This window comes from Apostichopus japonicus, chromosome 2 (assembly GCF_037975245.1).
Source record: "Apostichopus japonicus isolate 1M-3 chromosome 2, ASM3797524v1, whole genome shotgun sequence".
NCBI classification, from domain to species: Eukaryota; Metazoa; Echinodermata; class Holothuroidea; order Aspidochirotida; family Stichopodidae; genus Apostichopus; species Apostichopus japonicus.
This window is the reverse complement of record NC_092562.1, coordinates 19,515,268-19,539,296: the sequence shown is the minus strand read 5'-3', so window position 1 is coordinate 19,539,296 and position 24,029 is coordinate 19,515,268. Positions and strand designations below refer to the sequence as shown.

The window sequence follows — 24,029 nt, the reverse complement described above, 5'->3', positions numbered from 1 at the left end:
TAAGAGTGGTATCACTGGCCCAGACCTATAGTCATTTTATGTATTGTAAAACCCTGGTTAAAACCATAGGCGTAGGAGGCGGGGGGGGTGGCTGAGGGGGCTGCAGCCCCCCCAACCAAAATTTTTGGTGAAAATTCGGGCAATATGCTGAGAATTTTTCGGGCACCTACTGAAAAAAGAATAATTTGCAGTGTGTTTTTCACTTTTTTGGGTGAAAATTCGGGCAATATGCTGAGAATTTTCAGGCACTTACTGAAAAAAGAATAATTTGCAGTGTGTTTTTCACTTTTTTTGGTGAAAATTCGGTCAATATGCTGAGAATTTTTCGGGCACCTACTGAAAGAAGAATATTTTGCAATGTGTTTTTCAATGGTTAAACTTATATTATTATGATCATTATTGTTGTAACAAATTCCCCAATAATTTTAACCAATATGGAAGGATAATAAGACGGAAAATGATTGTATGTTATTGGCACGTGATGTAATAACCGATGAATGCCTATATGAAATGCACAATAACATGTTGAACGTGCGCGGATCGCTCGAAAAATTTCAGTTATATTTTTCGGGCAAGTCGTTACAGCCCCCCCCCCCCCCAAATCAAATTAGGCTCCTACGCCTATGGTTAAAACCCTGTGAAGTGTGGCAAATGCTTTCTTTCTTCTTGAAACTCAACACATTAGGAAGCAATTATTTGCCAGTTTCATTTTTTAAATGAATCATTTTTACCTCTCAAAAATTTAAAAAAACTTCTTTACCATAAATGGTAAGCATCTCTCCAACCTTATGTTTTATGGATCACTGACTGTGATAAGGCCTCAATGGGATTCCTGTGATTGTTCAAACTTTTGACGATTGATTGTTTGACATGTCTTTTCCTTTACATTTACCGATTTCAAAAAAACTAGTTAACATGATTGTCTCACTCATCGATGTGCAAAGAGAATGATTTTCTCAGAGACCTGTGACTGAATAATGGCTGTGATTTAAATGTGGCTGTATATAGTGTACTGTTCTAAGTTAAACTGACACAATGCATTGCACAAGTGATATTTCAAGCTTGGCACAGTATATTGCATTGTTTATTTTTCGTACCTCTCTCCTTGACGTGAATTTATTAGCATGCAATATCTGTTTTCTGAATCTGTATTTCTGCTATGTAGATTACCCTATACTACCATACCACCTGCAATATTTTCAACTTTTCAACTCTTCAGATCTTAAATGCTTATTTTCTTTACGAATGCTGAATAAATAAGTTTACAGTAATTAGCCATGGCAAAATACTGGCACAGGTATCAGTGGGTGGTTTTACACTATATCCACTGATATTATCTGCCCTTGTGATATCTACAGGGTGTAATAAAATGTTGATCCAGACGCGTTTACATGTAAGTCATACTCAGATCCTCCCATATCTCTAACCGGATGTTACCAGTATAATGGGACTGGGAGTGTCCTTTGCGCAAATGTGGACTGCCAAATAAAGCTGTGATGTTGCCATGGTTGCCGTTAGCTGTGCATGTGCTACAGTACTATACTAGTACACATGTAATACAAGACTGTATACTCTTGTACGTAGTACTGACATTTACACAACAGCGAAGTACCTTTACTAGGCTAGGCCTATAGCCGGGTATGTGCTGAGTAAAATAAGTTGCAAGCACATAAGGAAGATTGGCGAACACGAAGAATTAACACAAAGTTACTCAATGGAAAGAACCCAGGATAGTATGAAATGTGATTTTCTTGATAACCGAGAAATATGGAGCAGGGCTTCACCAGTATGGTGCGATTAAACAAACAAAAACCGATGGCAGTTCATCACTCAAGTCTTCCCGCAAGACAGACAACCATATGCTAGGTACCAGGTTAAATAACCGGATATCTCATGTCAAATTGATGCATATTTACACTATAGAAGTTGATCTTGACAACGAGAGCAGATGCTGGTCTCAGCCAGCATCAAAATTGAAGGTAACCTTGAGAGTATACAAAGAAATAAAAAGGAAAGGTGAAAGTTATCACATCCTAGTGGTACTAGGACATCACATATTGGGGGGGGTGGGGAGGATTTAACCCACTAACGCAGCATTTGAATTCCGACATCTCAATGATATATAGCAAGTTTTCTGTAGATATATGTTGATAGATATATTGTGAGAACTTTTCATTACAAGTATCTCTATCATAGCAGCTAAAGATGGTTGTTGGATTTGATTCCCCAGATGCCTGACAAGCCCATCCACACAATGACTTCAGTCTTTTGAAATTGAGATATGAACATTAACGTCGAAAATAATCCATAACACTGAAGGGAGCCTCCGTCTTGTTCAATTTTCTATTAAGTGATGATTTCAACTTCCAGGAAATCTAACTTGTCTGTGCATGTAACTGTAAAACAAGGACATAATTGCAAGGGATTTGCCCTACCATCTCCCCCGGTGAGATTAAAGCTCTTTACATTTAGAACCTCTCGAACATAGCAACCTGTAAGCAGGCTAGTGAAACACTGAGTGCCGCAATACTTCATTAATGGCATGCAGATAAGTATTATATTATAGTCGTTAAAGTTCATATCCATCCTAACACAGGAGAGAATATTAATAATAGCTCAAAATATATACATATTTTGTTTGGTGGTGGGAGGGGAAGGGGTGGGGGGATATAACTATCACAGCTCTTTTGATAGAGACAACCTCCATAAAAGTGCATTTGATATTTGATTTGTGATAATTTGAGTACAGCTAGAACTAGACTGTAATTAAAGTGGGGACGCGTCATTATAAAGGGATCAATTCTTGACGTACATTTTAACATACCTACTGTATTATGTAGTATGTATACAGTAGTACGGGCATTAATGTTCTTTCAAAGGTTAGCGGTGATGACAATCCCTGGATTTAGCTCAGTATGGTTTAATTCTATCCTTCAGCTATATGTGTCTATCAATACTTTGAAAAGGTTCTGCCACAAACAGCAAGGAAATATAGTTCCCTAACTTCGTACAAGTTTGCAGTAATATTCTGCTAAATGGGTGAAATATTCCACAAAATGTTTTCAAATGGATGTTTCCTTGTTCATCTGTGGCAAGTCTGGTTGTTTTCGTTACTTAGGCTTTGTAGATTGAAATTGGGATAGAAAAAGTGGTTGACACAACTTGACTTTCTAACACGGCAACTATGGTGTCTATCTGTACAGTTACATATAATACTGTACGCGAAATTGGGGGACATGGGAAGTTACCATACACCTCCAGTTACGGTACAAGCTTTAAAAAGTGCTACCCTTAGGTATAGGGATGAACAATGAAAAAAGAGGACCGGAAAGGGTGGAAAAGGCGTCGTTACAATGTTAGTAATTAGCACTCAGTAATCTTAATGTTGTAAACAGCAACCTATATTAAAATAGTGAAATGTGCAAGACATGAAATCAAGATTACAATAAAACATGAATTTTGATAAACTATGAATTAGGGGCTTACTTGTCTTCATGCTTTTAAGAAAAGAAACACAAAAGCATATAAAAGTATTTGACAATATAATTTGTAATTAACCCAAACTGTTTGTTCTTCAATTTTTAATATGTGTGCATGTTGATGAATTATGATATTAATAGGCCTTTGTTGCATGACATACCATCTTTTGTTCCAGTCAACAACAGATCTTGAGACACTCAAATATCATGATTCTATGTCTTTTAAAATCCATTGGAATATCCCACTGTTTCTTATAATCACACAATATCTCCATAAATTTCAGCAAACCTACAGTATGCAAATTTAGATATGCATGGTCATTAATACATGTATGGGCACTATCGGCATAGCAACTTTGCCCACTGGGTTGAATTAATTCAATGAAGTGCTTCTAAAGTTTTAAATAAAATGAGGTGAGTGCTAGCACTTTAGTCAACCTTGCTAGATCTCTTAATACATTCATTTGGTCAGTGCTCTATGTACAGGGTGCATGTTAAATAAGAAAGTTGTTTTTCCGCTGCTCTGCAGGGAATGTTTTCATAGAGACTTTGGTTTATGTGATATTTGACATTGAAACACTCAATCTTGAGCAAAATTTGCATTGATCGATTGTTTATAGTTTATATACATATCAATGAGAACTCTTTTTCAATCTTTCTTTTTTATTTACCATATATCTTAAAGAAAAGATATAAACCTTGGCCTAATTGAAGAAGGCAAACTGTGAAACATGAATATACAGAAGAGGAGATGCAGCACACAATGTATTAACAGAGGCCTACCTGTATTTGAAGACAGCTGATCAATGATGCCTGCAGGGAGCAGATACATATTTAATGCATATTAGACCTATATCCATGTTATGAGTTCATTACTTTGTTGTATTTTATTACATTATATAGCCAGGGATGTAAGTGCAGCCAAAAAAAAAAAACGGAAAACTATTCGGAGACCCCGGGTGAATGCCGTCCTAACACATCCTACTCCTAGCTTTGACTACTTACACACTATCGTTGTGTTAGGCTAGCTCAGAAGTATTAGCGCTAACACATCTTACCCCTAGTTCTTACTACTTACACACTATCGTTATGTTAGGCTAGCTCAAAGTTACGAATACGTCGCAGCGAACTATGGAATAAAAAACAGTCTCACATTCGAATGCGATCACAAATATCGACTTTCATATGCGTATCCCGTAGATTTCCGCCGCTCACAAATATCACAAGCGTTAATTCCGAAAGTTATGTCGAGCACCAGCAGTTACGAAGATATCAATTAGCAGTCCAATCAACGTGAATTAGGCAAGGTTTTTCAACGACAGAAATGAGCTATGGCGAATTGAAGTTCGCACGTACGCAACGATATTCACATGGCACAATGTTGTACAGTGCAATGCGATGATGCGAAACAGGAATGGTATTTTGATTGATCGATGAGTGAAAGTTGAAGTTAGCTTGCTGCAACGGGCCAGGCATTTTTGCCGCGTTGTGTCTTTGATATTCGAACAATTTTGTGGAACTTTATTGGAATTAAAAAAAAAACGGATTTCCGTAAAAATACGGAAGACTTACATCCCTGAAAAAAAAACCGGATTTCCGTAAAAATACGGAAGACTTACATCCCTGTATAGCTTTAACATCACGTCAGCAAAGAATATCAAAGGAATATATAATAGTAAGTTCATGTCATGTTCTTTTGATTGCGATTAACTTGTTTTGTTAGGCGGCTATAGCAGCTACCCTTTTCATTTTTTATTTTGTGCTATATAAATCCACTGTATTAGTAGTAGTAGCACTTAGTAGTAGTAGCACATGCTGATACAATACCTATAGTGATCTAAAACATGTATTCTACTCTTCATGGAATGATTTATCTGCTATATCATATAGCATATCAAAATACTATGCGGGATAGTCAAATTGCTACACAAATTTGCAATTAAGATTTATATACCTACACAAAACCATCATATTTTGAATATTGCTATGCAAAAACAAATCAATAAGCCTCAAACCTGCAGATAATTTTTTTACTCCCTACACTCTAGGTAAACATAAACTGTGCAAATGCTTTAACAACCATTCAATGCAACCAATCAACATTCTATCTAGTTTTAATTAAATAATTTCAAGCAAAAATTGTTTTTACATTTAATATCTATAAAAATGGGGGAGGGGGGGGGGATAATTTGGCTGTATGTTTACGAATCATCAGCTGGGTATAACTCAGGTGAGCAAACATTTTAATCAAGACAGTCTGTGGGTTGTTCAAAAGCGTTTGTGCAACTTTGAGAGTAGGAAGGGTATTTCAATTGAAGAATGGAACAACTTGAAGTGACATGTGTCTTAACTGCCTTGCTGAAAACAGTTGATGTGTTGTCCCCAGATGACACACGCATTTTTGTTGCACAATGTACTTTCACAAACAATATGATCATATGAAATAATCATATTTTGAATCAACTTTGCTACACAGGACAATACTATAAGACTTTACTAGGGGTATTAACAACCCTGAAATGGTTAGTAATCCATTGTTGGATCGTACATACTTCATAGCACTCTGAATAATATACTATTGGTTTCATAGCTTTAATTAATTCAAATAAGCCTACTTTAGGATAGATATGTTTACAATTTCCCTCTTTTGACATTATTTTTTGAAATTTATATGCATCTTCATAGTGTGCTCTCTGTAACCTTTCAAGTTGTAACACCTTTGCAGAATTTTTAACACATTCATTCTACAATTCCTGAAAGGCTAAAGAATTTAGACACGTACTGTACTTTATTACTGTACTGTACTGTACTGTACTGTACTGTACTGTACTGTACTGTACTGTACTGTAAGTTATTTTAGGTCTAAGTGTCATAGACAGGTGACGTTGACCTGTGGGCAATTCAAACAGAAAATGAAAATTCACACTATGCTATGTTAATTTGGTTGTAATTGCCAAGCCAACTGATATAAACAGTGAGTTGTTCCATAACAACTCCCTGATATAAATAGCTGCATATTTTTTGCTTGCATAGAATTTGGCAACTTAATTTAAGGTAACTGGAATTGCTTTACATTATTTCCATAAGAATATGAGAGCTGGTTCTCCAAACTTTCCAAGTGATCTACTGACATGTAAAGTTATAAAAAGAACAAAAAAGCAAACTATAATTGACAGGATAATAATATACAATGACAGATATTTATTATTTAATTTTATTGTTATTTTAGTCTGACATACAGCTCTTTAGTGTGCTCCCATGTCATCTCTGTCTGAACCCAACGAGCTTGAAAAGGGTAATAATTATTGGTACAAAAACATAGCAAACTAAAATTGCTTATATATTTCAGATAACATAGATCTGTGATTAAAAAGCATACCTTTTCAACTTTGCAAAATGAATTATGACCATGGAGTTTTGGGGCCTCCTGTCATATTTTAACATGTTACATATTTGAAATATACCAGGACTGCTATATATACTGGGCCAAGACTTGGTCATGCTATGTTCATCCATATCAAAACTGAACAGTACATTAAATAAAGACTTCTTATTATGCTGTATCATGCAGTGACCTTGTTAATTATCAATCCAACTAGCTTTAGTTTTCTATGATATTAACTTTGCTATATATAACTTGGTTATTTAGCTAGGTTTTCTGTTTGAAACAGTTATCTTTTGCACTAAAGCATAGCAAATCAATAGCATTTACAATGTTTTTCATGCATCCCTAATCTCATTGACATACAATGATTTAACTACCAATGAAAAATATTTTACTTTTCAAAGTTTAATTTTCTTTCCAAATTGAAATAAACATTTGAAACAATTACAACATTTGGAATGTAAACCAAGTATGCTGAAACGTCTGTAAATATTGATTATTGCATTGCCGTTCGGTTACTGCAACTATATACTCGTTGTTTGTCTCATGCTTAATGTCACATATGTGTTCTTGCTACTGTATGTATTTAAATTCCATCAATAAAGAAAAGGGAGAAGAAAAAAACAGTTAACATATTCTTTATACGACCACATGAGTATCAGATACATTTTTCTTCGAGGTGAACAGTTAATAGCCAGCCACACTGAAATTTATGCCTGAAGAATTTTTACCGTGGATCAATGTGCAGTTTGATGCGAGTCTTATTTTTTCTTCCCCCCTTTCTAATTTAATACACTTGCTTTTTACGAAGCGCTGAATGACACCTTATCCAGCTGCGTCAACAAACTCTACTGGGTGAGTAGAGTTTCATTTCTAACCTCCTTGAGGCTTTCAAGAATTCCATACTGCAAGATAAAGCATGTTAATACTATCTTCTCATGATCATGAAAATTTCTCTTTTATTTTCTTTGATGAACATTTTTACACGACACCTCAATAACAATTGACACAAAATTGATTTTTTGGAAAGCAAGGTAAAGTAAGGTCTGAAACATTATTGTATGTATGAGGACAGTCATCTACTTGAAGCTAGCTAGACATATATGACAGTCCAAGAGAGTGTGCAAAGTTGCTTGTTCATTTTCAACAGTTACACAAAGTAAAGGAATTGTACTAATAAATCTGTTTAAAGACAGAGCTGGTTTTTGTGAAACCAAGTTAAGATTGTTAAGACATGTGATTCACTTGTCAGTAGAAGAGAGGAAAAATGCTTTCTAGATAATCTGTTGGCAAAACCAATTGTTTACATTAGTGACAATTGAACAGGGAGGGAAATAGAGAGAGAAAAGAGGATTGGTCATTGATTCATTACTAACAACATAACAAAATTGTTAGATAAGAACTGGTCAAGTGTTTAAAACTTTTAAACCCTTACTATGGATCATCCTATTGATTTTTTTTCCCTGACTGAAACTAACTGTACCCCATCCTTAAATGTCAATGAGATCCCTCAGAAAAGTTAGGTAGGACCTTTCAAGATCCTAATTTTTCATCCACAAATATGCTAGAAATTCAGATAATGGTCAGCCATGATCTATTTTAACACTTAATGTCTGTGTGATAAACTTTACCCTACTTTATCGTAGCAAAGAAGACAATTTAATATTTATGTGACTAGAATAATGGACTAGTTTGTTATGTACTGTAATTTTTATGCATTTGTTCTAGCAGTGGTGAACTGGTCAATCTGATTTCCTTACATTGTTTCCCTTGGCCCATCAAAATACACAAACAGAGGCCAAGATCGAGTCCCTTTATACCAACCTTCACATTGTATTTAAAATTTATTTCAATATTGTGTTAATATGCTTTGCTAACTTTGCAAACTTAAAGCAAGCTTTTGGCAACTGATCTGAAAGCAAACTTCAGACTTTTTATAAATTTTGTTTCTCATATAGACCAATATTTATAAATCCTGGAAAGGCTTATACTGTTGTAAGAGACCAGACTGACAGTCAAGCATTTGTAGGCTCTCCTTTCAAATGATGTCTCCTCACAGACGTAAATTGATTAACTAAAAACTGCTGCAACCATATCACATTTCATTGTCTTTTTCATTTCGCTTAACTATAAGGTCAGTTACGGTCATTTTGATATTAGGATAGCCAAAATGCTCCGCTCTGCTCTGCTCATCTTTGAGCAGATGATAAGATTGAATTCAATTTCACATCATCTGAACAAATAGAACTTTCAAAACAAGCTGAAATTAAAATAAAGGTACTTGAATAGTTTGTTGGTTCTAAAGAACCAAGAATTTATGTAGTGGCTACAATAACACCTGATGCCTAAACATTAGCAATTTTTACAATTAATTCTGAAACTACATACAAATATTCAAGGTTCACATTTTTTGGTAATTATGGATGACATGAAAGAACAGTACAGTATAAAGGTTTAAATCATTCTTCAACAATAATATTAGCACTTCAATTAAATTAATACAGTTTGCACATTACAGAGAGGTTAAATGTGTTTGTTGCACCATCAGGCAAATCAACTATATAATTACTATTTAAATGAAATTTGACCTTGTCATATCAGTTATAGAGAAAAATTGCCCTTTGTAAACTTGTCAGAATTTCTTATAAAATAGCGTATAAAGCCACTTCTTAAAGTAAAATGAGTTGGCAGTTAATATCGGATGAAACAGATAGCTGAGCATCCTTTGACACATTTGTTTTTATATGAATCTGTAACACCAACTAGTAAGAGCAAACTGGGGGTTTACCAACCTTACTAATCATAATTTTATTTAAGAATTTGATTAATAATCTCCAAAGAGTTTTTCACTCAGAAAAATAATTATTTACAAGAATATTGCAAAGGGCTAGAATAAAGTTACATAAATAGAAGGAAGAAACAGTAATTTACCAAAATGAAATTTACATAAGAACTATGTCACTTTAATGGGTTTAGATTTTGTGTACATTGTAACTTTGCTATAAGTTTATTTATTGAATTATTGTGTTACAGACATACTGCACGAAAGCTTTATGGCGTGGTCTGCTGCCTTGTATTCCTACAGTACATCGCAGTCTTGTTTTGACCATATATGCACAGTGTACATTCGCTTACAGTATTTAAAATATTCTGTAGCATGCCCCCGAAAGTTAATTCCAGAAATAGGAAGACCGATCACTTTTCCTTTTAAAGCAGTCCTTCTGTATTAATTTTGTGGACAAATTTCAGGATAGTATTAGATACCAAAATCCTACAACTTAAAGCTTGGTTAGCCAAGTTTTCACTGTGAATAAATATAGTTACAAATAAATAAGATTTTTGTAGTTGTTTTCAATTTATGTGATCCTTAAATATAATATGGAAAAGTGTCTTGGCAACGGAATAATGTTGAAAATTGTTATCATTTCATTAAACACTCGATCTGTAGAATACTAGGCTTGGTGGAAATTTTCAGGAGTGCACATTTTAATTTGAGTACTTGCAATATCATGTTGGGTAATACTTGGGCTGTTGGTAAAGTTGTTGTGGATATCATGCAAAAAGCTTCGTTAGGTGTCAAGTGGTATAATTGATGAAGGGGAAGAATGACAATGCCGATATGTCGAACTCTCCTTCCCTTGAAGTTTCCAAGTTCAGAATGTACTCCTGCCTGTGCATGGTTATATATATATCAAAAGGTTGTTTGTGGTTTTTAATGTAATTTAAATATGATATTAACAAACTATGTGCAATTGTGAGAGCATCTAGCAACCGAGAACTCCTGTTACGTTACCATTTTCACCGCCACATAAACTCAGAGCAGTGCGAGTGTAAAAGTGGATGAACTGTTTACTATAACTAGCTAATTGACTTGTAAACAGTCATATATACTGCCCTTTTTGTCCTTGCATAACATACTGTTTAATTAACGAATTGAACTTAACATAACCTGGAACATTCACTCCACAGTATGAAATGTACCAACCATGGTGGGTCGTGAGACATGCACCCAGATGCTACTAACGTATTATTTAACCTTTTTACCAGTTCAAATGAATACTGTTTCGTAGACAATAGTACCAAACTTAAATGGCATTTACAGTGAATTTAGGATTAACTTAGGTTTGGATGACAACATTGTTGAGATCTTTCCATCTCATGAAAAGCTAGATCTGCATGGAACCTGGCTATTATTCTGACATCTTATGTCAGAGCCTTATAGATTGGTTATCACCGCCACTCCTATCATATCATAAACGGTTAATGTATATACTGTATATGTATAAACGGCAAGGAGCCTTGTGTTGCTAAGGAACAATGAATCCTGTCGTCTGCTTCTCTTGTCTTTACATTTGTGTAGAGATCTATTAAGATGAGTATATTCCAGCTGCGAGTTAGATTGTTTCAAAGAAAATACTCAAAATGGCAATTTTTAATTGAAAATTACAATAAACATTAGAAAAATGTACCACTTCCTAGATTCCATTGTTCGCGTAGCTTTGCAAGGAATATGGTACTGTAGCTATAATATCAGGACATTAGTTGTTGAAGAATATACATTCAAGGAGTACAATAAGAGTTGAGTGCTACAAAGGAGCATGTCACATGACTGTCCGTGGTTAGTACGTTTTTCTTGCACGTCTCCTCATAGACATAGTTGGTCCAGGTAAATGTATACGCCGATGGCTTAACATTGATCCAGCATCTATTTTCAATATGAATGCGTTCATAGTCAACTTTATTACATACCCAAGGGAAAACAAAACCCTGATATACCCATTGCAATCTCAAATGCGAACAAGGCTAAAACAGCTCTATAAGGCTCAAGTTAGAAAAAGTTGTAGATACTGTTGAAAGTAACAAATAACCATGACTTGTTACACTTAACAATTAGCCAGAGCAAAACTGACCCTGATGATATTCGAACAAAATTCTGTTTGAAGATTTAGGGGCATTTTTATCACTGCTGACATTAACTTGCTTGCCTATAAAAGTCTTGACATGTAAATATTGATAGCTTGGCCTGCTTCCCATCCTTGTGGAAGGCTGTGATTGATGGAAACGACCTAATACCGGCTTTACCTAGATGACAAAGAGCGATATGTCTTTGTATTTGAACTGAACTTTTGAAGGGATATAGCTCTCATTAATATAAACCTTGATGCAAAGGAGTTTGTTCATACTATCAAGGGTCTGATTGTAAAATCTAGAAGTTAGGTGCACTGGTCCGCAGGGTAATACATTTCAAACAGTTTTTATAGCTGTGTGGTATATATAGGTATACTAACGTGCAAAATAAATTACATTGACCTGTTAGCATAAATGCTAACCAAACTAGCACCTCCATCACATGGAACCACCTGCAACAGCAGAGGTCTCTATTGATATTTTAAACATGTTTAATAGAGAGCTCAGCTCTTGAAAATAAATTTATTAACATATTATCATTTGTTAAGTTTACAGTTTAAATAAAGTGCTCATTGGCAACCATAGAGTGCCCAGTTTCTGTTAGCATTTTGCAACTGAGGTTTTTGATATTGCACAATAATTACTGGGAAAACCCCCAATTCTTTTTGTTGAAAATTGGTTTGGTGAATTTGATATGTCTTGATTAAATATATTATTCTAAACTTATGAGGGAGACATTCATTCGTTTAAATCCCAAATGACGACTTGAACTTTTCAGCATAAAGATGTAATTTTGTCCTCTGAATATGATGAAAGTGATGTATGACAAATTGGAAAAAATATTAGGAACTAACCCCTTAAGTTTAAGCTTTCTTTAGCATTAATATAATAAGCTCATAACAGAGAAATATGATTCAGTATTAAAAGCCACAGTATTTGATTTCTATCCTACTGTATAAAACAAAATAACATTTACTCATTGATAAGTCAATCTTGAACTGCAAGCTTCAATTTTGTAAGAACTTGATACTTATCAATCAGGCCCAGAGGCTTTCTTTAATATTTCTGTCACAAAAATTCTGTATATTTAACTTAAACAATAATTTCTATATATATGTAAATCATTTTGGTGGAAGAAGAAAATATGAACTTAAGAACTTAATAGAGAATGTAGATACTGGCATTACTAATATAAGCAATTTAAAGGGATTCAAAATCATCAAAAGGGCAACTATTAAGCAACAGAGAGCAACCAGAAATCTGACTAAAATTTAAGCTTTCAAATGCGCTAGGTTTCCAAAAGTGGGATTCAAATCATCAAATTTATTTCCAAACAAGAAAGATTTAAATTTGGCAATCAAATATCTAATAGGGATAAAATGTATTGAGGATGAAAATGGAAAAAAAAAATTAATAGTCTGACGGTTGAAAACAATGTTTCACATTATTTGTCTAATCCCAGCACACTTGGGACAGCAATACTTCACTTTATCCCATTCAAAATTTTGTCAAAAAGAATTTATGGGTGTTGTTTTACAGATTTTCTTTTATTTCCCTCCAAAATTCAGAGCATAATTGCTTGAATGTAGTTTCATGCTTTTAATGAGTACGTCAGTATACTAACATTTTCTCATCTCGCTCCGTCCCTCAAAAATTGCCTCAGTCTCTGATTTAATTAATCCAATGCCTCAGAATGAACTTATTAACCTAGAATAATGGCCTTGGATTCTGCTATTCATTACTGATTTATGCAGCACATGATTGGCTCTTTCATTTATATCTATTATTTTTTTTTGGGGGGGGGGTGGAGGGGTGTATATGTTCTTGTTACATGTACAGTTTTTTTTGGGGGGGGGGCTGCCTCACATGAATTTCTGAAGTGATAATTTTGAATGCAACAATGCATTTCAAGGGATGTCCTCAAACTACACAACATGATAAGTATGGATGCATTAGCTACTTAGACGGACAGTTACGTACCACAGAAACCATGGGATATGCAAATGTGACAAAATATACGTGACTGAAGTATGGAGTAAAAAGTCCAGGATTGTGCATTAACAACTAGACTTATCGGGGAAAGGCAAACTCATTAAGGGTTTAAACCTTAAGGAATATGGACATAGAATGTGTGGAATATGGAATAAAGACATACCTTAAAATCCAATATGGATGTATAGACAACATCTCTACTCACTCCTTTCTCTTTCTTTCTCATTGGACTATAATATGATGTATAATTTCCTTCTTTTACCCTATTTCATATCACACCACTAACATAGTTCCACTCTATATTAACATATATTTGTGAGCCATGTCCCCACTCCTACTTACCCATTTCATATTACACCACTAACATAATTCCACTCTACATTTATATTTGTGAGCATGTCCCCACTCCTACTGTACTTACCATAAAATTAATCTGGGAATTAAAAATGTGAATATTTTTTAATCATGATTGGGAACATGTCTTTGTAGCAGCAGCTTTCCCTTCAACCTAGATGATGCTTTTCTGCTCTGGAAAGGTTTGAACTTACAGTATCCGGATATGAGAAACAGACAGATAGCAGGCCTAGAATTTTAGCCACTTGATAAAAAATGCAAGAGCCTGAAAAATCTACTAAAAAGTCAAAGTCCCACTGGCATATTTCTCAAGCTAACACAATGAAGCAACATGTCTCTTCTCTGGCATAAAAATGCCAGTGCCTTTTCTTTACTACTGGGAACGGCAAAATTCTACTACAAATGGCATAGTGAGTGTGCTATATTACTGTACAATAAAGTTTTAGAACATAATTCAATCCTCTTCTAAATATCTGGTACACTGTTAAATACCTCTAGTCACCTTTCAAATAACTGACAGTTCAAATACATCCGCCTTCTATAATTACATCAGTTCAAGGCAACCTCTTAGCACATTGAAATTGGTTTAAATAGCAGAATGCTTGCCAAAATATGTTAAAATACTAGCCCACAATTCTAGTAATTCTGTCACTACATCTTGTTAAGTAAATTTCTTTTTTGACAAATGCCATGCATGGGTGAAAGCTTCCAGGTTTCACTTTCCCTAACATGTAAATAAAAGAAAAGAAATAAAAAGACATTGTGAACATTCAGCCTCAAGTGACTTGGCATCTATGAATTCCAAAAAAAAAAGATTAAAATGAGTTATAGCTGAATAGCTCTACATAACACATTTTGTTTTTCTTGTTTTGTAAGAGAGATATAGATAGGAGAGCTGTAAATGGGTGCTCAGACGGAAGCAAAGAAATGTTTGGCCAGAAACGGATTTGAACCAGTTGTCTAAAGGTTGTAAACCCTGTCAGTGGCGGCGGAACCGGGGGGGCTTGGGGGGCTCAGCCCCCCCAATGAAAAAGTCGAGGGGGCAAATGCATGATAAGCCCCCCCAATATTTACCAAGGCTCCGAAACGTGCATCTGCCCATTTTTCAATGCATACTTGTCGATCTGTCCGATGCACACATATATACTATATAGGTGTAATAATTTTAGTGGCGAAGCGTTCATAGATGCAGTCAGGGGTGGATGCCCCCCCCCCCTGACGGACTCAAATGGACTGCTGGCGCCCTTTTCAGCTTTTCACTACTTTTTACTTATTCGCGATTATTGACTATTTTATTGCGCTCTCATATACCTATTGACATTTGTCATATTCTGTTGGTGTAATTTTCCGACAAAATGGAGACGACACCTATTTATTCTCCGTTTATCTGCAAATTAGCAAGGCCCGGAAAGGGTCATTTACTGCAATCTAGGGAGTATCTTTACTCAGAAATTTTCTGTACGCTCCGCGCCAACCTGTGGTGGCGCTCCGCTTAGATAGTGTCGAAAGCGCCCCTACAGACCATTCTTGCCCCCCCCTGACCAATACCCCTAGCTCCGCCACTGCCCTTACTACACTCAAAAACTTCTTTGCGAGTACACTACGAGTAATAGCTACTCTCTTAAAACACCATCGAATATACAAATTACAATGTTTTTACAGACTTTTACGTGCAATCTGAGAAATTGCAGGCTTGAGACCCATATTTAAGGGCTAGGTATTCGCAGCATAAAACACTCGGGAAGTGCCGTTTCCGGCCATCTGGGGGTTTGAAAAAACCCAAAATTTTCTTGTACGCTGCGCGCCCACCGATGGTGGCGCTCTGCTTAGATAGTCTCCACACATTAGCCCCCCCAATAATTTTTACGTTCCGCCGCGCCTGAACCCTGTTCTCTACCAACTAAGCTATCCAAACCTTGGTTGGTGGCAAACCTATAGCCATCTCTTTGATTGGGGTGGGGTGTATGGAGGGGGGGTGGGAGGTGCCAGTGAGAAGCCACAGTAACCAGAGATCATACTCCAATTTAGGGTTCATCAGTATTGCCCCCCATACATACTAGAAAATCAGATAATAGACACCCAAATTTCAACAAGTATTGTAGCTACCTACTGTACCAGGCTGAGATATTTAATTGTCTATTTTTAACATTCCTTAATGTCTGAGAATAATTTTGAGCACCTGAATCGGCAGGAAAGTACCATAGAAAACTTCTAGCAACTTTAGTGTGCTATAATTTTTTGGCCGATACTGATGACCGTTGATTTGGTACAACCCAGAAAGCAGGAGGAAATATAACAAATTCAAGAGAAATTCAGCTTTTTAATATAACTAAAACCATTACCCGAGGTTAATGGATCAAATCCCACTCTAGCCATACATTTCAGTGATCTTTTCAATTTTGTTTCTAATAAAAGAATGAATTTTATAGTAATTGTTGATTTTGCCATACATGCTTTTAATATATTTGATTACTCACTACACCTAACAAAGCTTCATTTCTAAGTTTTTATTTTGAAAGTTTGAATGTTACTTTAACACCAACATTGCATCAACACAAAACACACTCATTTTCCCATGTATGCTTCCCTGTAATAAACTTCCACATGTGTTCACAAACTTGCAGAGTGCAGAACCATTTTCACCATTAAATGAGGCGACCAATCAAAGGTCTATGATACCCCATCCATCTCGTTTGAATTTCAGAGGTATGTCAGATCTGAGGCCTCGGGGAAATTAGTATCATCTGAAGATATCCTAGAGCACTTCCTCCAATTAATATATCTGTAACCTCTAGAGAAAGGAAAAATCAATCTTTGCTGCATTCGTTCCAACTAAATTTTGATCTAAAATAGATCATGCAGAAACATTCAGGTTCCAAAAAAATCATAAGATGCTAATATTTTAATCTATAACAGCAGAGCAAGATAAATACATAGTCTAAATTAAACGCTTTTCTACAATTTTCTGCATTTCACAGAGAAAAGGAAACATAAGAGGGACTTTTCCTTCATTATACACCACCATGTCGGCGGGGAGAGATGATGAAAACATAAAACGATGCTCACAAAGAGGATGAATGATGACTTTCACGTAATGTAACAAAATTCAACTGTTTTCTTCTCAGAAGATGGATATCTTTTAATGATCAGTGACCAAATTTGTTGAATTCATATGGTTTTAATACCTTTCATAAATTATCACCAGTAGCCTAGAGACTATGTTTATCAAAGCGAGAATGAACATTTACATAACCAGATTTCGGCCAAGTTACGGACCGTGTAATGGTTAGCGAGTTTTTCCTTTAAACTGTCAAGAGAAAATGGTGCAATCAGCTGTTGATAATCCTCAGTATAGTAAACAAACACATTCAGCCTTCATTTTTTTAAAGTAGGCTAGGCAAAGTATCACCTGCTATTTATGTCATCAAGAGTTGTGACAAGTGTTAATGTAAATTTTACATTTTTACAGATAAGCTAGGGAGATATTTTGTTCCAGCATGTACTTAGTGGAGGAGTTATGCTGTAGATGTACTGAGGCTCGTTTGCAGTGATCTGAAGTGGTTTCAGTAAACTTCAATGGGTAAATGGGCCTAGTGGCATTGTCATAAACTCAAAGAGCACTAAAAACAATGTCTTTGGATGGCAGAAACATCAATACGAGGACAGAATATAGGGTAACTCTTGAACCTATTCACATTGTCTGGATCATGCTGTATTTTCAGCACCTCAGGATATTGCGCTATTACAATTTTCATAGCTGTTAGAAAATGAATAGTGCAAACCATAGTCCCATTGAAAACTGTAGTAATGAAAACTACATGATCAAAACATTCATCTTGGTTAGATGAATAAATTTTCACTGTTTGAGATCTATGTGAACACAAAATACTATGTGTATTGCAATTATTATCAAAACTATAGATATTCTTCACATTTTGGATAAGGTATGAGAACCTAAATAGTTAAGAGATTTATGGTAATTACAAAACATGATTCACTCACTTGTTTAATTTGTACTTTCAGAGTTTGTACATAGTTTAGGTAGCAAAGTAAATTTACATAAATTGCTTGTCTCATTTTTAATTGGTATCGTAGCCCTGCGTTTGATTTCCATATGTATGCCGTTCTACTCATGTTTTTTTTTTGCTTTGTATGGTTAAAACCAACCGGTGTATAATATACATCTTCTTGCAATAAGGAAATAAATCCATGTTATTCATGTTCAGTACCATTATCTCTATACATGTGATAGCCTACTAGCTGATATTTAAAAACAGTATGTACCTGTACTTGGTGGAAACTCAGACAGATTTACATTGATATTTTGAAACAACAAAATAGTCAAAATAATGCATGTAGACAGCAAATGCTTGCCAAAACCTCTTCAAACTAAACAGATAGAATCACAGTCACACAATGCCTGTGCTGGAAAGAAATTGACTGGAAATTGTGAACATTGCTGCAAGAACTTTGTCTGAAATGTTCTAATGCTTGTACACTCTTAAAACTCTTGAGGGTTCCTTGAATATATTAGCGTCCTTATCACTCTGTCGTCACTAACAGGTGCTTACACTAAGACTAAGCTACTTGAGTAACATCTGCCTAATACACTGATGAAAATTTCCTTCAAATCGTTCAGAGGGAAGTGACTGCTCTTACAAAACTGCGTAATTAGAGCGATGTGCATGGCAAACCTGGATTGAACACTATATTTCATCGCAGGAATTAACTCATTCGTCAGTGTACGCACGCAGCACACTAGGTACCATTAATCACATGATTAATGTGGCGGTGTAAATATCATGTAACCATACCAAGAGGAAGTCTAACACTCAATACTGTAAATTACGGATCGTAAAGCAAACTGCAGCAAGCTGGAAGTGTGAAAACATACAAGAGTGAAAGTCTGATACAACATTTATGGTCAATAACATCAGTCATTCTAAAATTCTTCTCATTGAAGTCAAACAGTAAAAACAGTAATCCAGGTAACTTTATACAGCCTCAGAAATGGCTCCGAGTAGTTTCTAGGATGGCATAAATTATCTCCTAAGTACCAGTTAGAGGTGGATGATGTTGTTTATTTGGCATCATTTGGAATGGCTGCCTATAAGCCCAAAACGTTGCTTGACAATGCATGTGCTTGAAAACAAAATGAAGTTGCTCGGATAAAGGCTGGTAAAATATTTTGGCGAAATTCAAAGGAGGAAGTTAAGATTAATGCATCAATTAAACAGAGCAAAGTAATAAAATATTTTAGTTGTGTTACTTTCATCTGCTCATTCAGTGTTTTTATTTCCAGTGTACAATAAACTGATTAAATAATGCTAAATCTGATATGTTATCCTTATAATACATGTATGTAGGCATTACATATTCTTAATAATGTTAAGTTGATTGATTTAAATTATTATATATATATTATATATATATTATTGCTACTGCATTTGAATACATCGATATGTTAAAATTAGGCTAGCGTTGATGCATTTCATTTGCAGTTTAGGTAACTATTTGAATATTCCCCTACTGCAAAGATCTATGGAAAACAAATGAAAAGTACCATACAACCTCAATATGGTCATCTTGATTAAATGATCGTATATGTTCATACACTTTCAGTGAATTAGATCTGAACACTTAAAAAACTTTATGCAGTCTGTTTAAATAGAGAATAATGCAATAACTCTCTTTAATAACTATATATGTCAGTACCAATTTGTGATAATTTTCTTGCATGAAACCCAAAATACCATATGTTCACAACTGGGCAGTTTCCTTGTGCTGCACTATACCCGGGTATAGATGTAACTTCCTCTTTGCTCCGGGCCTACTTTCCTCATTCAAAGCTACCGTCTATTTCTGAGTGAGCAAGTGGCATTTGAATTTAAAATTGAATGAACAGGTTAAACTAGACTTGATATGTAAGAGCTGTTGAGTATTTGGTATACAGTATAACTTAACATCAAGACTTTAGGTTGATAAATGAGAATACTGTGTATAACAGAAGAAAATGTAATGGTCAGCTTGAAAAGACAGCTGAAGGCAAACAAGATATAAATTAAAGTGTATAGTCTGTATTACTGACTATAACAGATGATCCTTTCAGAAAGCCAATCGGTTGGCAATAACACATTGTAAAACAAAGTTATAGCAAAGTAATGAAAACAAATGGGTCTACTAATTTTGCTATATTTGAATATTGATGCTGTTTGCATTTTTTCTGGATTTTCCAAATTGTCACATTTACAGAATATTTTTCAAAGTTTTCAGAACTTGTACTACTGTATATTGCAAATAGCATGGTTCAAAGCCTTCACATGTACATTACAATAGTTCAGAAGAGAGAAAAGGAGGGGGCGGGGGGGGGGGGGAGGTGAGAATAACATCGTTTTGGATTGACCAACTAATTTACTTAAGGCAAGGGCTTAAATAAAGTATTACATGAACTAAGGTTTTGCTATATATGATTTTCAGCTGAATTTTGAGCTTTGCTACCCCCTCTCTAGCTGTGCTCCTCCATTTATCCCTCCCATGCACACACTCACATAGGGAAAAGTGTATAGCTACCATGGTCCTCTTTAATCTTTAAACTGCTGTACATTTCAATAAATTATGATCATAAACTGAACTTAACTTTGTTTATTGTAATAAATGCAGTAGACTTCATGTTGGCTCACTGATGTAAAGCTATAAAAAAAATTGTGAGATCGAGTCAAACCAGCATCTCTCCTTTACCCTCCACCCACCCCTCCACCCACCCCTCCCCCTCCCTCCCCTCCCCCTCCCTCCCTCACCCTATCTTCTAAAGATAATAGCTTCAGTGTGTACTAACAGGTTAACACACTTACTGACAGACAAATATCTGCAAAGTTATAGGCATTGCTTCATCTTCCTCTAATCCCTACTGTATGGAGCACCATCTGCTAATTTCTGTTGCCAGGCTGTAGTTTCAACATTAATTTTCACTATTCACCTTGTCACAACATTAATACTTTGCATATTGATGACAACAAAACTAACACATTTGCATGTTTTGTATAGTCCTGTAAATACACTTACTGTACCTATTGGATTTATACCACACATTCATAAGGTCACATTCTCCTTGCCATGTCTCATTCTAATGACTTCTGCCCTAACTGTTGCACACTTTCACTCATTCCCAAGACCTGTGGGGTATACAGTAGTTTATGACTCTCTTCGAGAGGATGCAATCGGTAAAACAGTATCAAGATAACCGTGTACACAACAATGAAATATCCCCAAAAGTGCCCCTTTCTCTCTCTTCTTTCTCTTCCCATCTTGGCAACATTTAAAGTATGAATCAATCAGAGAACACATCAGTGACGATGCCACAAATCTCAGGCAATACCTAATCGAAAAACAGTTGTTTTGAGTGCCTTCGATTAAATCAAGGGAGGCCCAAATGTTGTTTAGCTATATACCTACTGTAAGTCGGGACTACACGAAGAAAAACTGATTGGAATTGAAAATGAAAGGCAATTGCATGGCCAGAGGAAGGACTGGCACATGTTTCATTATGAAGCTTTCTTTCTTCATATCAATCTGTATAGCCAAAAATTTCATTTCAGATTGAAATCAAAATTTGAAAGATTTAATGATTGAAAAAAATATATATATTTCATCAAAACTATTGACTGTGTATGAGTGTACCACTTTCCAACTAATTTTTCTCTCAAATATTTACAAAAAAGTTTGAGAACATTACAACTAAAAGGTTAATTTCCACAATCAATATGAATCGCATTAAAGGAAAGAAAAACATACAGGGAACATTAAATGAAGAGACAGACAATTAAGATACAGTGAAATGATCATTTCATCAGTGATAGAGCTCATATGAAAACAAAGGGCTGGCCTTAAAAAGCCAATTTCCATTTAAGAGCTAGATTCACAACATGGATGGACTGTTTCTTTTACTATTCTTCAGCACCAATTGAATTCCTATTTCCTTATAATTTTTCTCTGATTGTGATAGTCCTATACTCAGGCGCGTAGCCAGGAATTTGCCAAGGGAGGGGCGAAACTGTAGATTCGGCAATGCAAACTATCTAAGCGTAGCGCCATCCTGGTTGGCCCGAAGCGTACAAGAAAATTTTGGCTGAAAATGCCTCCCAGAGCGCTGGAAATGGCACTTCCCAGGCCTTGTAAGTTGCATCTTAGCATTTTCTCTTTTGAAAATACTAGCGATATCATAAAAACATTTTTAAAAAAAATTAAAAATATGCTCAAGGGGGCGGCTGCCCCCTTCGCCCCCCCCTTGGCTACGCGCCTGCCTATACTGTAGACTAAAAATGCTATCACATATCTAATTTTATAAACTCAACCTCTAGACTCCTTTATCAGAAGTAACCTACCCACATATTAAATTTGACTTTTGCTTGAATACTGTAAGCTTCCACAGCAGTTCTGAAAAGGAATTGACGCAAAACTGTTCGGAGAACATCGCTAAAATTAAAAGTTTCGAGCTGACAACTAGATGCACTTTTGATTTATATATTAAGTGCCATGTACACTTTTGGAATGCATGATTCCAAGAACTCTGCAGTCTATACAAGAAAGTTAAGTGCAAGGAGCAAGCGACACGACTCACTAGAGTATGCAACTCAAATAGTTTTAAGGTTAATTGATCAAAATTATTCCCTTGGAAGGGTCGGTTACATCACCTAACACATTCCAAGGAAGAAACAGGTCAAGCATGACCCATCTACAGTCAGGTTAGATTAAAAGAAATTGAAATTCATTAAAGCACAAAGCAATAATCTAAATGCCAGACACTATATTAAATCTAAAAATATAGTCTTCAGTTTTATTTTATATCTTTTTTCTTCATTTGTTCTTCCCTTTTCCATAATTTTGTTTATTAAAGGAGAGAGGAGGAGGAGAAAGGCGGAAGAAACAGAGAAGGGAAGAAATGGGGAGGGATCAAGGTAGGAGAGGGGGGTAGAGGTTTTTCAACATATGTCCCCCAGACAATTGCTCTCTGAATTTATCGAGTTATTCATGTTTTAAGTACTTACTTTAAAGGTTATGTGTCATATCCAATTTATGTAATAAACATTAAGGATCATAACCACTTTGTTTACCTCCAGAGCTTCCATAATTATAGTGATAACATCATTTCCATTGCTGTTGCCAGATGCAGTCACAAAAAGCCAACAAATTTGATAAATTCATATCTGCATCGTATACGATATGCTACGAGGTTGTGATTGTGATCTGAAGATGCAGATAGTTACTGTACCAGTAGTTTAATTAAGTAATCTGCTTCAGCTTGCCGAATATCCCTTTAATTTAAAGGATGGTTCTTCATTTCACAAGTAACTGATATACCAGGTACTGTATATCTTTTAAAGAACAAACCTGGATATTCTACCAAATTTTGGTTCAAACATCTGTCATAGCATTCTGTCATGGGCAGGAAATTAAGATAATTATGCAAATGTGCAAAATTTGATCAAGAAATGAAATTTATTCATGCTAAATTGACCCTGTTAATAATCATTACTGAGTACTGGATAATGCAGGTGACAATATGTTCACTTTTGCTACTTCATTTTCTTTTCGCTCTGAGAGGCAGAACCTGTGTTAATTTGGTCAAATAATTATTCTGGGTCTAAAACTTGACTGGAAACAAGTCTGTGTCAATAAAAATAACACATACCCGTAACCACAGCTTTTGAAAGCTGTGCGACTTACACATATTATTGTTGCTTAGGGTGGAGTGAATCAATAAAGCGAAAATAAACAAATGAGTTCACTATTTAAACCTAGTGTTCGACTAAAACTTGGGACCATCATAAACAGTTGACCAGATTCAAACCAGGGGAAAAAATCAATTATATAACTGATAATAAAACATTAGCAAAACATTTGAGGGAGAGGCC

General features: G+C 35.4%; 1 protein-coding gene and 1 long non-coding RNA gene across 9 annotated transcripts in view; one reads left to right on the top strand and one right to left on the bottom strand.

Moving 5' to 3' along the window:
• The window catches only part of LOC139981342 (solute carrier family 4 member 11-like), a 196,503-nt gene that overhangs the window by 131,300 nt on the left and 41,174 nt on the right, over positions 1 to 24,029 (bottom strand). For 5 of the 7 annotated variants that reach the window (XM_071993710.1, XM_071993683.1, XM_071993720.1 and 2 more), the window contains one exon: positions 4,263 to 4,292. The exons of the other annotated variants lie outside the window; for them this stretch is intronic. In XM_071993710.1, the coding sequence (XP_071849811.1) occupies positions 4,263 to 4,292 (30 nt within the window). The remainder of the gene's footprint in view (positions 1 to 4,262; positions 4,293 to 24,029) is intronic. 7 annotated transcript variants of the gene reach the window in all.
• On the top strand, positions 633 to 19,172 carry LOC139981407 (uncharacterized). 2 transcript variants are annotated; one of them, XR_011797839.1, is made up of 5 exons: positions 633 to 1,979; positions 5,111 to 5,154; positions 7,676 to 7,719; positions 17,097 to 17,209; positions 17,588 to 19,172. It is a non-coding gene; the product is annotated as an uncharacterized lncRNA (long non-coding RNA). The 2 variants fall into 2 exon arrangements; XR_011797837.1 differs by having other exon boundaries at positions 17,097 to 19,172.